General features: G+C 40.0%; 1 protein-coding gene across 1 annotated transcript; it reads right to left on the reverse strand.

Annotated features, from left to right (window-relative positions):
- Positions 1–3,755: 3,755 nt before the first annotated feature.
- CYP7A1 (cytochrome P450 family 7 subfamily A member 1) lies at positions 3,756–10,857 on the reverse strand. Its single transcript, XM_010125660.2, has 6 exons — positions 10,746–10,857; positions 9,188–9,428; positions 7,900–8,513; positions 6,426–6,556; positions 5,337–5,512; positions 3,756–4,715 (listed from the first exon to the last, which is right to left on the reverse strand). The coding sequence occupies exons 1-6, from the start codon at positions 10,826–10,828 to the stop codon at positions 4,416–4,418; spliced, it is 1,545 nt and encodes a 514-aa protein (XP_010123962.2). The 5' UTR covers positions 10,829–10,857; the 3' UTR covers positions 3,756–4,415.
- Positions 10,858–16,700: the final 5,843 nt, after the last annotated feature.

A 16,700-nucleotide genomic window follows, 5' to 3' on the forward strand; every position in this document is an offset into this window, starting at 1 on the left:
GTTGGAATTGGATATTTTCTCAGCTAAGGCAGCACTTTAGCTATGAGGCTGCTATCAGGGAGTCATACAAATCATCCTGTTGAATCTGTTCAGTTTTTCAAAGAAGAGAGACTACAGATTCCCGTAGAAGAGGAGTGAATGTCTGAGCTAACCTAATGGTTGGGGTCCTCACCTGGGAGGTGGGGTCTCTGCCCCGCTTCTGCCCATATCTCTTTATACATTTTACCTAGAAAGTATGTAATGTGAGATACACAACCCATGGCATAGGCTGCCTCCTTCCCACCAGCCTGGATCTGCCCAATATTTTTCTAATTGCTCTTACAGTCTTTAGTCTTATGTTTTTTGGTCTCCTGCGTTAAGGAGATCTGCTATTAGGAGAGGCAGCAAAGAGAATTGCCCTTTTATAACCTTGCAGTGTCCATGACCCTGGCAAGGCAGATGACTATCGATTGCTGAAGTATTTGATTACATTAGCTGAGGCATAGCAGCCACAGACTTTGTACTCTTTTCTCCCCTCACTTGCATCTCCATGACCCTGGTAACAGGGGTTTAGCTGAGGTTAGAAAGTTAGCAGCCACGGCAGCAACTATAACTTGCGTGTAGCCTAATATAAAAAGAAGATGAATCCCTGTCCAAAACTGTTCAAACTGTTCATCTCTATGTCTTTTGTCTCAAAGTGGAAGAGTGCTCAGGAGCTTATACTGGATCTTTTCAGCTGCGTAACACTAGCCTAACACTAAAAAGCGGCATTGCTGCAGAGTCTGCTGAAGGCACGCTGACATACTCCTTAAGTCACATGAGTTCAGAACTGGGCACAAAGAGCTGGTTGCCTCTGTTGTTTTATACACTGACTATCAATCCACTGGTTATGGGTCCAGCTCTCCATGGTGAATTGCTATCCCAGCAACAGAGACGTGACGGGAGGTGATGAGGGCCACACTCCCACAGGAGTTTTGGCTGGAGTACCTGAGCCACCCCTCCGGGTCCCTGTGTACAGTTCGGCAACAATGTTGGCTTCTGCCAATTTATGATGACTCTGCAGTTAAGGCATTGGACTTGGGTGGGATGGATACAGACCCTGGTGCGTCCCTCTGCTGTGGTTTGTTAGCCTGGGAATAATCTTGCTGGTTCTGTTAGGAAATCTTTGAATCAGCTCTCCATGACAGTAATGTGAGGTGTACTAAAAAAAAGTATGCAGATCTGTATTGTTATTGTTACAACTTAGTTGTGTTGCATGAATGTTTTGGAGTTCTGGCCATTCCTTAGTCATATCTGCCCTAGGAGGAATAACTCTTTTTTTCATTGGACTTGGATTTATTAAGATTTCTTTGAAAAAGAAACTTTGTATTTTGCATATTGGAGTAATTTTTAAAGCAAAGTTGTTCATCATGTGCATCAATAGGTATTACATTTAAAAAAAAAATAGTTATTTTATTATTTTAATCACAAATAGACTTTTAAAAGCATCAGTTTAGATTATTTCCATAAGAAGTTTGTAAGGAATTATGCAAGTTGCAATGAAGCACTTTTTGTTTTAGGCTGCAAACAATTTTAGCATTGACTTCAAAGTCAAACATGAATTTCTAAATAGCAGTCCAGCCTGACAGATCTTTACAATTTTTATTTTCTTGCGCTTCATCTTCTTGGTGCAAAATAGGCTGAAGGCTATAGACAAAACCTAATGTATCTGTAGCATTTACCTGCTACATTCTGAACATTAAAGACTGATCTAATCCTCACTGAAAAAAAAAAAATTACCAAAAAGTGAACCTCAGACGGAAACAGAAGCTTTTCCCTATATGTCTGCTGCAATGAAAAACGCGGCATGGTTCCCCTGAACTTCCGGTTAAAATGTTGAAGTGCCTGTTGAAGGGCCAGAGAGACCACACCAATACCTTTCCTAATACCCTCTGTAGATCTGTCCATGTGGCAAGTAGCCAGAAGGAATGAAAAAGGAATGTAACAAGAGGATGATTCAGTTGTTGAGCAAAGAGTGAGTTTCAGAGTCCCAGGAAAGAAAACAGGCCTCTGACCTAATGCCTGTTTGACATAGTGGGGAAGACTGGGTAATGAGATCGGGCCAGTCAAGCAAAGCCCTGAGGACGTAATTCCAGTAAACCAGGATTATCACACAGCAGGGGAAGGAAGAAGAAGTGTCAAGCAGCCAATGCAAACACGGAGACGTTGGCTTTTCTATCTCTTGTGTTGTCTCTGAGAGCATCGACACTTGGGAATAAAGCCAGTAGCCTCCCCACAACGTTCAGAACTTGATTTTAATCTGCGAGGTGAATCCTGCAGTGGTTTTACCTTCCCCTCAGCTCTCTGCTGTTGCCATTACTTGGGTAACTGAAAGTCCCATCAGCTCTAGGAGCTACTGAATACTTAAATTTCTCATAGACCAACACAGCTGAAAGTAAACATTAAACCACAGCCAGAGCAGTCTGGAGCAGTCAGTTTGAAGGAGACAAGAGGTTGTAAAAGACAACTTAGTTTTCCAGGGAACCTAGAATTAGTTTAGCAGTCATACTCTTATCTTTTTTTTTCTGCTATTGTAATTCTATGTTGAATTCCTTTTCATCAAGGAACGGTATTTTGCTGAAAACATTGCATAGCCTTGCTACCCTCAAAAACTGCTGTTTGAAGCAGGATTTGTTTAAGAAAGGGGGAGTAGATACTCACATGGCAATAATGTGTGCCACGGTACATGTAATTATGACAAAGTCAGGCTTTCAGGTGTTTTTCTGAGTCAGTGCTAACTTACATTGATTGCATGTGCTGTAATTTATACACATCATAAAAAAATATAATTGACAGAAGTATGAAAACAAACTGAACCTAAAGACTGGATACTTCCCTTACCAAGAGAACCAAAGTAATAATTCAAAACCACTTGCACTATAAGTAATAGTTTAATATTATGTGTATTGGAAATAGCAACAAATTGGTGTTCTCTGTTCTCCTTTGAAAATGAAAAATGATTAAACAAAATTACAAACACAACACACAGGTAATAAATAATCACACACTACAGAATCCTTTTATTTACCTTTGAATATTTAGCACAGTGGATACTGAGAAGAGGAACAGATATATAATTTAAAACAGTTCTAGGACTCAGTCCAAAATTCCATGTTTAGGAAGAACTCTATCAGCTAGACTGAATGTCTTGCCAGACTGTGAAATTTGAAAATATCAAATAGTCTTGTATCTCATCTACTGTGATGAGACTTACTTCGAGTCAAGGACAAAATGTCAGCCCATGAGTCCTTAGAAACATATAAAACCAGGATAGCCACAATATTTTAAGTCCATTTGTTCTTTTCAGTGGCAGATGATAAGAAAGCTCTTTCAGGTTGAAGGTGTTTCATTAAAAATGTACTTTTGTGGCGGCTGCTATCTATCCGTCATTTGCAGCAGAAAAGGAGAGGGATATTGCAGAGAAACAAATTATATTATCCTTGGAACAATTGTTCTTACAGATATGCCACCACTAAAAGTGAAATGTGTGGGCATACTACCCATGATGACTTTAATGGAATTGGACTAGGAAGATTTAAGGAGCATGACTGATGGAGGCTTATGGACATACAGAGTGCAGAGAATGGTGCAAAATCCAACCAGAACCACTGGTGAATACATGGTGGCTATTTATTTATCTCCACATTGGAGTTTGAGCTGGCTAGTTTAAAGTTGGCTTAGGTGGCTTTAGCGTAAATCTTTGAGAATGTTAAGACATTAAAATGACAGTCTAGAGATGCATTTGCTTCAGCCGATGTCATTTATTTTAATACAGTTACAACTTTCTGAAAATACATATATTACAATGAATATAATACAAGTTTTGCAGTTTCACTAGAACGTGAACTTTTTTGTAGATTTTCTTCAAGTCTTTTTCTAGTTTTTCATAAAACCATAAAGGTACTTCCCCAGGAAACTCTCTCTTCCCCACCATGAATCTGCCCTTATTCAACAAAATTTGTATTTCACCTGTGGGGAGAACCACCATCCCCAACATTTCAATTATAAAAAATAATAACTTTTAATTCCAGTTGAATTTTGACAATTATTTTGAATTAGCTGATGAAATTCTAACTAACTGTGGGAAAGTATTTGCTGACAGAAAAAAAAAATAACTACTGTACATGCACAATTCAGAATCTTAGCTTGCATTTCAAACTTCTTGGTAAAAGGGGAAACATTTGGATCAACACAGTGCATTCAACCCACTGCCTGCTGGTATGGTAATGGTATTTTATGTGTTTTCCATTAGACCGATGAATTAGAATCTTCTTATAAATTTCCCCCCAAGGCTTGCAATGTTTCATTTGCATATATACATAAAATATATATAAAGTATATGTTATATAGTGTATTTATATAGTGCATAGTTTATGTGTATAATATAAAATATATATTCATAGACATTTCAGTCTATACCTGAAATCAATGTCATTGACTGGTTGCAAAATACCCAGTCCTGCACGGGATTGATCTAAAGAAGGACATTGCACATTATTGTCTACAAGCTCTATCTCAAAATATGAAAATATCAAAGCCAAAAATTGTTTAATTTCATGGACAGCAAATAACCTGCCAGGGCATTTTGCTATGCCTGTCCCAAATGGCATATAATAATACTTTAACTTGCGACCATTGCGGTAGAAGTCAGTCTTTTCTTCTCCATTCTCATTGAGAAAGCGATCATATTTGAATGTCTGTAATGAAAGCCACAAAAGAGTTACCTGACATTTGAATACCTCCAAAGACTAGGTAGAATGTCATTAAGACACAAAATATGGGCTGGGAAAGAAGAGCCTCTAGCAGTAAGCATTGGACAGTAGCACGAGGCTCCCCAGTGCTGTTTTGGAGAGGGTAGCTCCTAAGAAGTTCTGGTACGTGGGACATGATCCCAGGTTCTTGGCTGATAACTCTCCTTTTCTGTTCTGACCTCTTAGGATTATAACCTACATCCTTGTTCATGCAGCAGAACTGGAAGATTTCTCATTCTGTGCCTTTGGGAAAACACGATTCTTATCCTTATCCTCCCCCAACCCCCACCATGATGGTAATCTTTCCTCGCTGAGGAAGGCAGTAAGTAGAAGGCTCTCTTGGGCTAGCAGCACACTTTTTGGTCACACTAAAACATGTTTTGCAGATAGTGCTTGCACAGACTTAATTATCTTTCTTGCCTATCATTACATCTCCTGGCGTAACAACAGACTGTCTGGAGTACAACAGAAAACCAGCCATGGGGGCACCCCTGATAAATTCCCTACTTAAAGGCCTGTTAGCTTCTCCTAGAGCTCAGAGTTTAGTGCACTTTGATAAATACTTACCAAGGGATCAGCATAGATTTCGGGATCAAAATGCAACAGTTGAGGATAAAGAGCTACAATATCATCACTGCGAATGTTGTAAAAATCGTTCTCCAAGTGCAAAGTGAAATCCTCCTTGGCAACTCGGAAAGTCATGGATGCACTCGATAGCCTCATTGCCTCCTTGATGATGCTGTCTATAGGAGAGGAAAAGGAATGATTATCAGTGAAATAGTATGTGTATGCATTTTGAACTATTTCAAACACATTATCAAACCCTGCATTTATTAGAAGAAATATTTTTAAAATAACTTTCTAAATGGCCAATAAAGCATCTTTCCCATTTCTTTTTAGAATTATTATCCTTTCTGCAGATAACATCGAGAGTATAATCCACTTTCCCCTAGAAAAACACTTATAATTGATGAAACGGAATATTTGAAAGTGAGGCACATTTTCACTCTGAGATAAAGAATAAACCAATCAAAACTGGAAACATAACAACAAAAAAAAAAAGAAACAGTGCAGCAACTAGGATTTTCTGAAAATTTAAGAGGTGGTACATAGAAACCAGCACTCAGAAAAACTAAGTTGAGATTTTTTTTGTTTCAATATAAACTGATTATTTTTTTTAAAAAAAAGCAACAGTAGTTAAAGGGTGACATTTTCAAAACCCTCTGTAGCTTGGATACTTTTGAAAAATGTCCCTATAATTAAGAAGAAATAAAAGTAATGGTATTAGAAGATATTGCTTCACATCATAAGAATTGGGATATAAAATTTTGCAACACTCTTTTATTTAATTCAAAGTCATTAATAAACAAAGTATTGTTCTGAACTGTGTCCAATATGATGTAGCTGTGTAGCAGAATTGAGACATGCCATTACTGACAAAAAAGTGCTGTTCATGTGAATTTTGATACTCTCAGTACCACCTGGGACTTTGGGAAGACTGATTGTGTTGGCTATTGCTACGGAACGCATAGGTTTTTGTTCTAGTGTTTGTTGGTTAATTCCATAGTAATTCTGTAGCAAGCATTTACATGGCAACAAATAGAAGACTGAAAATTGTGAGGTGATTGCTGGTACTTCTGGATAAAATAACCTTACTTAGTACTGGCATATTATCCAGCTGTTTTCGGTTCAAGGAAATGTGTTTGCCATCTAAGCTGATCTTCTCTCCAGCACTTTCCAAAGTTCTTTGCACTTCTTTGGTAGCAGCTCTCATTGCTTCTGGACTCCTGAGATTAAAAGAGCAGAAGTATAAAATAATTTTACACTTAAAAATGCTTTAAGAATGGGTTTTGCCACTAACTTTCTTCCTGACTAAAATTTAGTTTCTTAGCTGACAAGTACCACATTCTAAAATGAAAATGTTGTAGCAAAATGCTGCAATTACACTTTTTCAGGTCTTGGCAAAGATACGATAGCTTTAAAAAAAAAGGAAAAGAATTCCAAATATTTGATTCTGTCTCCAATGACAAGTGGGACAGAACTGATGTGGGTAACTCAGCTAATAAACAGTAATGTCACTAAAAAGCAATGCCAAGAATAAGAAATAAAACAATCAGTTGTAGATTAGGAAATAGCCCCACTGCAGCTAGAAAGTTTAGGAACAGGATCATAGATCAGTTTTATAACATCACTTATCCTAGATGACATCCTATTATATGACAATATTCTGTCTAGCTGAAAAGAATCTTCTAATACTGAAAGTCCACGTAATATCCTTCACTGTCTAGACTTTCTTACAGACATGTAATATATGAGCTATGGTGAAATACGGACAGATAATAATACAGGATGCAATAGTGTCTTGATGAAGGCACAATCAACCACAGTGTTAAAAGGCTCCAAGGCCAGAAGACCTAAAGCCAATGCATTCTTGGAATGAAAGGTACTAAAGATCCTCAGATATTACCATTGGCGGGTGGATGTGTGGGTGCAAGCCACCGGCTAAATAAAAATGTCAGCAATTTAGATACATATTTAAGAGTTTGTCATGCTGAGGTAGATTATACTCCACAGAGGCCCACTCTAAAATGGACATTTAATAGTATTATCGGAACTGTGCACTCCTCTCATGAGTAACAAGCTCAGCAGCTGCAGTCTACATGTCAACCTCAGTAGGATCTATCAACGCATAAAATATTTTCCATTAAGTATCTGTGAAAACAATAATGAAGTTAAAGCTCATTTTGCCTGCTCTAGTGAGATGGTATAAAAATGTCCATTTATACTGGGAGCCTTCAGTACAATTCATGTTCTGACTGCAACCAGCACTTTTAATGTCATATCATACAGATTTACTTCAAAGCTTTCTTGACAAAGTGTAGCATTGCCCTGGAGTGGTTTTATTTTCAAAAACTTCTACATAATTGCTCCGTGGTACCACTGCTTGGTCTCAGACAAGTGAAGGGGGGTTCTGTAGAAGTCCAAAACAACATGCCACTTCTGTTGTAATCAGCAAGCTTTTTGACACTGATGAGATATCAGGCAGTGGAACTTGCCCGTATTAATGACCTGGTTTCTAAAAGACAACAAACATTTTTCTTGTTTGGAAACAAGAAGCATTGAGACTTACTTAAGAAGATAGAACAAGCTCCAGAATGTGGCAGGAATCGTGTTGGCTTGCGAGGCCCAGAGCACCGCCACGTGGGTCTTCGCTTTTTCCATGTCATCAAAGGTTGACAGAGTGTCATTCAGGAACATGCGGAGGGTGACAAGCTCAGAGAGGTTGTCCCTCTTCAGGAGGTTCTTGTGGAGGAGTGCCTCTCCCAGCTTCTCACGTGCGCTATGAGCACTCTTGAAGAGGTGGATAGGCAGCCCCGCCACAAGGGCTGGAAAGATCCTATCAAATTCCTTGAAGTTTTCAAGGGCATTTAGGATATGAGCTCTCTCAGTTTCCTGCTTTGATGGTAGATTTTTGTCATGATTTGAATTAAATTCTTTACCAAAAAGTGTTAAAAAGCCAGACTCGAACATCACCTGGCAACAGAACTTATAAAGTCCTTCTGTCACCCAGGCGTTAGACTGAAGTTTAGGTGTTCTTGACTGCAGCATGACGTATTGTAGGTTTTCCATCATTGCTTCAATGAGGGCATCTAGGGCATTACCTTGAAGGGTTCTAATGAAAGTCTGATGAAAATTTTCAGTGGTGTTTCCCTCTGCTGGGTCAATGCTACCGTGCCCAAAAGCCTGTCACAAAATAAATTGTATGTATGATAAATAAAGCCTCTCATAGCCTTGATGATAAAGTCTAACAGAAATTAAAACCAAAGTACAACTTTATAGCTTACTAGAGGGAAGCATAATAAGCGCTATTAATACTAGAACTGATACTTTCTCAGTAAACCACAGCAGTTAAGTAGGCAAATAAAAATAGATTCAAATAGATGCTTACAAAAAAAATGGGCTTGGTTACCTAGACCTTCATTCGTCTTCCATTAACATCAACAGGAGACTTTTGCTTCAGTAAGAGTTTGACTGAACTCCTACTGTGTTGCATCATTTTTTTAAGGTATTAGGACCAATAGTGGTGAGCACCTCTTGAAGAAGGCTTCAGCTTCAGCAAGCTATGTTATAATTTTGCAGATGGTGCTAATTGTATTTCTACTTTAGCAATTTGGGATGCTATATGACTGAATAATGTAATTCTTGGACAATTCAAATCACTGCAAGTTTCTTTTCCATTAAGGAAAGGGAAAACAAAAGACCCCAATGTTTTAAACCAATAGAAGTGCAGAAATGTGAACCCAATTCTATTTCAAAGGCATAGTTATGATACAAGGATTAACTGAGTATGATTGTCCTGCCAGGAGATACTTTGCATGTTAGATAGATAGATATTAAAACCATTTTTAAAGTGGTACCTTGGCAGAAGTAGCAAAATGGAACTTTTTCCAGTCCAAGTGTCTCCCCTGGCGTATCAACGCATGGTATGAAAAAGGGTCAGTGAGGAAATGAATGTATTTCCCTGCTACTCGGCAAGTGAAGATGTGGCCATGCTTCTTCTGCTTTTCTCTGAGGAATTCAAGGGGGTTGGCACCAAACTGCAAGGCACAGCCCAGGTACGGCAGGAAGCCATTTTCAAGTGGTGGCTCACCTTGTCGCCTACAAAACACAAGCAAAAGCTGAATTTAGAAGTATATATAAAGATCTCTGCTCTAGGACCACCAGCTAAGTAAAATGATGATGCTACGCTTTTTGTAATGTGAAAAAAATGTAAAAAAACACCCCAAAGAAATAGTATGACAAAAAATTGTCTCCCTTTTAAGGGAGCAAGCCTATTGTAAGGTCTATGTTATACAAGAAAGAATAACTTTAACAGCCTGTACTATAATAAACAGAATAAAACACAGTTTGATTATGTAATTTCTCTTTTCCCTAGATCAGGACTATATTTTAACTTATTTAAATGCAACATTGTTGCCACTAGCTAACATGCACAGTTACATAATTGTCCCATAAATGAATAATCCATCCCACTAGTATTGTCTGATACAATTTTGGGCAACAGCATTCACAATTCAATTTGAATACCAAGGGGAATAGCCTTTTAGTGTAGAAAGGTTGTTATTATTGGCATTATCCCCCTTGGACCAGATCCTGCTGAAAACAGTGACAATTTTGCCATGATCTTCAGTAAGCGTAAGAGTTAGTCTTTCAGGCAAAGTGTCATTAAGCGCATGCTTTAAGTTAAGCATATGCTTAAAGCATATTTTTTATTCTCAGTCAGAAAACTACTCTCCTGCATAAGGACACAACAGCTGCTAAAATAACTTTCAGATAACACTTTAGCTTTTCTAGTAAATTCCTGATGATTAATATCTAAAGTTAACTATTATCACCTTTGATTAAACTTTTTAAAGTAAAACAAAAAAAAAGACTGCTGAAAAATACAAAAATACAATAGGTAAGCAAATTACTTGCTCCTTATGTAAATATGCCAGTAAGATAAATGCTTTTAAGGAATAGGTATTTGACATAGTAAGGTACATAAGTATTATCTGCATTAAACTGTGCCACTGGATATGATAGAGTGATAATATGAAAATGTTCGTAAGTAGGGATTAAACTATCATTAGATATAAGTACATATTAACTGTGATTATAATGCAGGTAAAACTATAGCCCACTAATTAAGGAAATCAGAATATGCATATTCATCTTTTAATTACCTCATTTATGCATAGAGATTTGTATCTACAGCTCTGTCTAGGCACTACCTCACTATTATTAAAAAGCCCATACACAAAAATTCTGTTGTAAAATAGATCCCTCAAAAGACTAAACTGCAGTGTCACCCATGCTATCCTGCACCTGTCCATCGGATAGTCTTAAGACAGCACTTCTTTTAGTTATATACACAGTATATTTGACAGAAATAAAGGCTAGGTACACAGAAGCATTTACAAATTGATTCCTTACCTCCTCCTCCTCCTCCCTAGAAGAAACCAAAACACACAACCGACTATGATCACTGTTGCCCAGATCCATGATGTTGAGAACATTTCTGGTAATGCCCCAAAACTTCCAAGTAGAAAACTAGTAACTACCAGTATGGCAGGAGAGGTGACTGAGAATGATACAGAAGACAGTTCACGATTTATATACAGTAGGTGCACCACTGTATCTAATGGCCTTCAGCCAATCAAGCAAGCTATTGATTAACCTTTTCTGGAGAGAACCTGTTTTGTCTCTGTTCTGACATCTTTCTCCAGAAAGCTTCACTGGATTGATGTAGACAGTTGCAGACATGGCCTTGAGCTGATGTCACCTATCAGTAGTGGTTCCAAAGTAATCAAACGGCTGTAATAGCTGATAATTTGAAGGTCCATCAGGTGTGTTTTGATCTATCCTGTGGATTTACCAATTGCAGTTTATAGTTCAAGTTTAGCAATATATTAAATGGCTACTGACAGGTGTCCAGAAGACTCAAGCTGGGCTAAATGGTGGCTGCAGTTCTTGTCCTTCAATGGTCAGCTTGCTCACCTTCTCCTTCTTGTAGACTGCCCTGGCTCTGGTGTGCCCTTGCGAGAGGGAATGGCAGGGGGTCCGGCTGCCGGTGCAGTGATGGACTTACTCCTCCTAATGACATATCTCTGGCAGAAGGGGAAAAATGGGCTTTCTATAATGCAGCATGTGAGAGAAGAAACTGCAGCATGTGAGAGAGAGACAACCATATTGTTTGGGGTTGGTTTTTTTTTCATTGTCCTTGAATCACCTTTTATTTTCCCATTTAATTCTGCTTTCTCCAAGATATACACCACAAATTAGGTCAACAGTCTTGGAATATGGTCCTGTTTCAGGAAAACACTGAAAAATTTATTGAATTTTGTCATAGTATAGCCCCACTTAAGACCAAGCTATGCAGTCTCTCTCTCACTCCCCTCACCCTCCAGGGGAAGAGGAAGAGATAATATAAGAAAAAAGGCTTGAGGTTTGAGATAAGGACAGGGAGAGATCCTTGAAATTACCATTATGGGCAAAACAGACTCGACTTGGGGAAAACTATTTGTTTATTATTAAAACCAAAGCAGGATAATGAGAAAGAGAACAAAGTAACTTCCCTCCACCTCTCCCTCTTCCTGGGCTTTATGTTCAATTATCTCTACCTCCTTCCCCACCCTGAGTGGCTCAGGGAGGGGAATAGGGAATGGGGGTTATGGTCAGTTAGTTCATCACATGTTGCTTTACGCTGCTCCTTCTTCCTCGGGGGAAGAACTCATATTCCTCCCCTCTCCAGCGTGGGGTCCCTCCCACAGGCTACAGTCCTTTGTGAACTTCTCTGGTGCGGGGTTCTTTTCCACGGGGTGCAGTCCCTCCGGAATGGCTGCCCCAGTGCAGGCCTTCCATGGGCCACAGTCTCCTTCAGGCATCCGCTTGCCCCAGCATGGGGTCCTCCATGGGCTGCAGGTGGATCTCTGCTCCTCCATGGACCTCCATGGGCTGCAGAGGGACAGCCTGCTCCACCATGGTTATCACCACAGGCTTCAGGGGAATCTTGGCCAGGAGCCGCATTACTCCTCCCCCTCCTTCTTCACTGACCTTGGTATCTGCAGCCATTCCTCTAGCAAAAAATTCTTCGCGATCGGCAGGCAGATGCCTCTCAGGTTCTCTTCACTTCTCATCTCCTCTCCACTTCTTGCGGCTGGGCCGGGCCAAGTCGGGCCCAGTTGGCCGCGTGGAGGGAGGCCAGAGGTGAAGCCTGCAAGGACCATGAGGCCTGCACCTCCCCCTCTCTGCCCCCGCTTCAGCTTCTTCACATCTTCTTTTTTTTTTCATTTTTCCCCTTCTTAAATAAGTTATAACAGAGGCATTATAACTGAACATTGTGTCACCAATTGGCTCGGCCCTGGCCAGCAGTGGGTATGCTTTAGGCCCGGCCAAGTCCGCCAAAGGGGAAACTTCTAGCAGCTTCTTGCAGAAGCTGCCACAGTAGACCCCCCTTCACTAAACAAAACCAACAAAATTTTCAGCACACAGAGGACCAAGCTCCCTTTTTTTTTTTCTCTAATTCACTACTTTCTGCTTACATATATGCCTATGAATCCATTTTCCTTGATTATCCACATTGAGTTCTGTCATACTAAGTCCTTTCTAATGTACTGTATAGGCGTATTCCTAGCCCTGAAGAGGTGCCACTTCAAGTATAACTGCTGCAGCATGGCCAGAAAACCAACAGCAGAGACGAATATTGCTAATTCAGGGAGAAAATTATCTAGATGGGGAAAGGAAAGAAAGGAGTCAAGAAGACCTGTGTGTGAGAGAGAACTGGGTTAAGTGGGGGACCTACTGCAAAGGGCCAAATGGGAGATTGGAACAAAACGTCTATTAGCTGTGGGCTGGCGACAATCCAGGCATAAAGTAACTGCAGGAGGTACTGCAGCTGCCCAAAGGTCAGCACTGGGAGTGCTCCTGGGCATCCTCCTGTTTGGTAGAGAGCATGTCAGGCTTCTTGCTGTTTTCCCTCAAGGCTAAGCTGCGGGGAGTAGGAGAGCACTTTTGGAGCTCAGAAAGGGAAAAAGGGTAATTTGGGGTGGATTTAGTGATCATTCAATAGAAGTTCCCTCCTGATTTTCAGTTAAAGACTTCAATAAAAGCTAAGGAAAAAGTCATGACGGCTATGCTGCTTCTTGTTTGAAATGAACAGGTATCATGCCTAAATTGCATAGTGAGGGTTGTTGGATGGCCATTGAAAAAAAGGCCATGGCTATGTTATTTCTCTTATGGTGCTAGTTTAATCAAGTCAGATTAAACCTTTTTTCCATTTCTGTTGCTAACTAGTGGGGGTTCAAACTTTGGCTTGCTCCTAGCACCTGGCATTGGGCCACCAAGGAGGCAGCTCAGGTAGCATATAGTGATGTCTCATTAGTCACTCAGGGCCTAATATGTTTCTAAGAGAGAAACTGATAGGTTTTAGTCACTTCTTCAGGCTCACTTTTGTACCAGTTTTTGTTGGTTTCCCTCCAGCTGTGTGATGAAACACTAAAGATTTGAACCTTTTGCCAAAGTCTGTCACTTTCAGCACTAGACTGAAGGTATTGAGCTTCAGGCCAAGGAAGGCAGTGAAGCACAGGGTAACTCTGTGCACATGCCAGTACATTTGAGGCAACTTTAAAGTTTCTATACTGGAAAAAAACCCTCTTTTTTTACAGCATTGAGTTTGCCCTAACTTAATCTAATAGCCAACTCCCTTTGCATGTCAGCTCAAGATCCTGTCCCTCATCACATTTCCATTTAAGCACAGATGTTCCTTATATTTTCCTAGAAAAATTTATTTTTCATCAGCTGAATTTAGCCTGTTATAACAGAATTGCTTTATAAAATCTATGCTTTCCTTCCTGCTTGTTTCCATTATGGAAGATTTCAGTTCTGGGTGTCAACTTTGACTATGTCCTGTCTTCATCCTAAACAAGTGTGATCATTTTATTATGTTTTTGTCAAATTCTTATTACATGTGTAGGTCTCAGCCTTTTTATGTCCAAGCAACATTGAAAAAGAGAGCTGGAAGCTTCTGTCAGTTTTTGTACCTAATACGCAGGAATGAAGTTATACCTGTGGCTCCTCACACTAACTATCACATGTTGCACTAGGTAGAGCTGCCAGTCACACATGCCTTTTCCTTACATGCTTTGGGTAGTTGTGTTGCAGTGTGATGATAACATCACCTAGATTATTATAACATCACTTAGGTTATCATTTTGTTATCACAAGATCCTGCTGCCACAAGAGGTGTAACTTCTCTAAAGATGCCCACCTTCTTTCTCTTTTTGATTTGTACAAATAGTACTAAAAGTGTAACCAGATGTAGGAAGAGAACAGAAGCTTCTTGGCAACCTACCTTAAAAAATTGCTCTTTCTGTCAGGAAAATCAAATGTGCCCCCTCTTTTCCATTTAAGAGACCTTTATGTAGCAGTGCCCTTGATAAATAACTATGACAGAGTTATGACAGAGCAGAGTCACTCTCACATATGTTGTAGCTACATGGCTTTTATTAGTCGTGACCCACATATCCTATTTAAGTAGACAATAATAGCTGAGGTGAATCCTTTTTTCCAGGGTTACTGATGGCTTCCTAACTTGAGGTCACTGGTGCACAGAAGGATGTGATGGAGTTATGAGAAGCTGCTGATTACATGTGGCATTAAATAGCAAATTTGCACACAGCCAACTATAAAACTTGCTTATTCACCGGAAGTAAAGATACATTACTGGAAGGAGGTACACCCTATAAAGAAATTATTGACTTCTTTTCTCTTGCACGTGTTGCGAGAACCAGGTTAATTTCTTTCATCAACAGATCATGGAATCATAGAATCATAGAATGGTTAGAGTTGGAAGGGACCTTCAAAGGTCATCTAGTCCAACCCCCCTGCAAGAAGCAGGGACATCCCCAACTAGATCAGGTTGCTCAGAGCCTCGTCCAGCCTGGCCTTGAACGTTTCCAGGGATGGGGCTCCACCACCTTTCTGGGCAACATGTTCCAGTGTTCTATAACTCACATTGTAAAAAATTTTTGCCTAATTTCCAGTCTAAAGCTACTCCCCACTATTTTAAACACTGAAACCACACACACACACACACACAAAAAAACAGCTAACAGTGCAAATGCAGCCCTGCAGTTCACAGACCAGGAGCAGCACTCTGACATGCTACAGCCAGGAGATGCAATCGCAGCTATGAAACATTTCTGCAGCTGCGAAACATGTAAAAGAGATCTTAGAAAGGTGGAGCAATACGAAAGGAAAGCCTAAGCAAGAAGTGTAGAAGTTGCACAGTACAGCCACTTGTAGCACAGAACCTTCTGCAGCCAGACAATTGCTAATAAACAATTATATATCACCACCTACTGGTAAACCTCTTCAAATGGCACTTGTGTGTTGTATTTACAGCAGTCATTGAACTTTGCTAGTCCGTGTTTGTTTCTTGTTTCTACAGAACAAAAATGGAATTTATTCTCCATGCCTTTGTATTTTTCTTTGTATTTACATACAAGTATGGCTTTTATGAAAACTATCACCCCACTAGTTTCTGGGGAAGAGATTTAGGTTTATTCAGTGTGTGATTGTTTCGGAGGCAACGGATTACCGTCTGTGCTGATATGCTGGGTAACATCACTGAGGTTCCCGAGGGCCAAGCTGAAACTCTGGCTTTTCTGGGGTCACCACGAACGTTGCCATTGACTTCAACAGAATCAGGGTCTTACTCTTCACTAGCTGTAAGAAGCAGCTATTTTTAGAGATGAATGACAGCTGTCTTCACACAAGATCTTGTACTGAGGGGACAGTCCAAAAATTGAAGGTCCAGCATCATTGTTGACTTGACACAGCCACCACATGTCTAGAAACTGGAAAGCATCAGCGATGCTCCAGGCACAGAAGGGACCATGCTGGCTGCCATGTCCACTAGCAACAACAGACCTGACCTCCCACCACAGCACGCCATCGCCCAGCCTGCCTTCACTGTGATTTTCCAGAGATCACCACCAGCTCCCAGCTGTTCTTTGGCAAAGACCTGCCCTTGCAAGCCCTGAGCCTCATCTCCATTGCACTCCAGTTTTTCTGTGCTTCCCCTTGAGAAAAAAATTACTAGTAGGAAATTGAATTATGGCACCTCTTGACGGCTGCCTCTTCTGACCCCATCTTATTTTCTCCACTGTTTTAAAGCTCTGTTGAAAGAGCATAAACTAGCTGCTGTTACCAAGCGATCGTGCCAAAAATGTGCTATCTTCCACAGAGATACTGCAATCCCCAAACTAAATCAAACAGATCTCTAGCTGGATTCACCTTTTCCCTGGTTTTCTTGGGTCAATGGTAAATGTGAAATTCTTGTATACATAAATAAGAATAGCATATCTAAAAGAATATGAGTAAAACAAT

Source organism: Chlamydotis macqueenii, chromosome 2 (assembly GCF_036417535.1).
Source record: "Chlamydotis macqueenii isolate bChlMac1 chromosome 2, bChlMac1.mat, whole genome shotgun sequence".
Lineage (NCBI taxonomy): Eukaryota > Metazoa > Chordata > Aves > Otidiformes > Otididae > Chlamydotis > Chlamydotis macqueenii.

Excerpts from the sequence above, each read along its gene's own strand:
- CYP7A1 (XM_010125660.2), bottom strand. The coding sequence starts at position 10,828 with ATGTTCTCAACATCATGGATCTGGGCAACAGTGATCATAGTCGGTTGT. Across the intron at positions 8,514-9,187 it reads ATTTTGCTACTTCTGCCAAG|GCTTTTGGGCACGGTAGCAT; the intron begins GTACCACTTTAA and ends ATTTTGTGACAG. Across the intron at positions 4,716-5,336 it reads AAATCTATGCTGATCCCTTG|ACATTCAAATATGATCGCTT; the intron begins GTAAGTATTTAT and ends CTTTCATTACAG.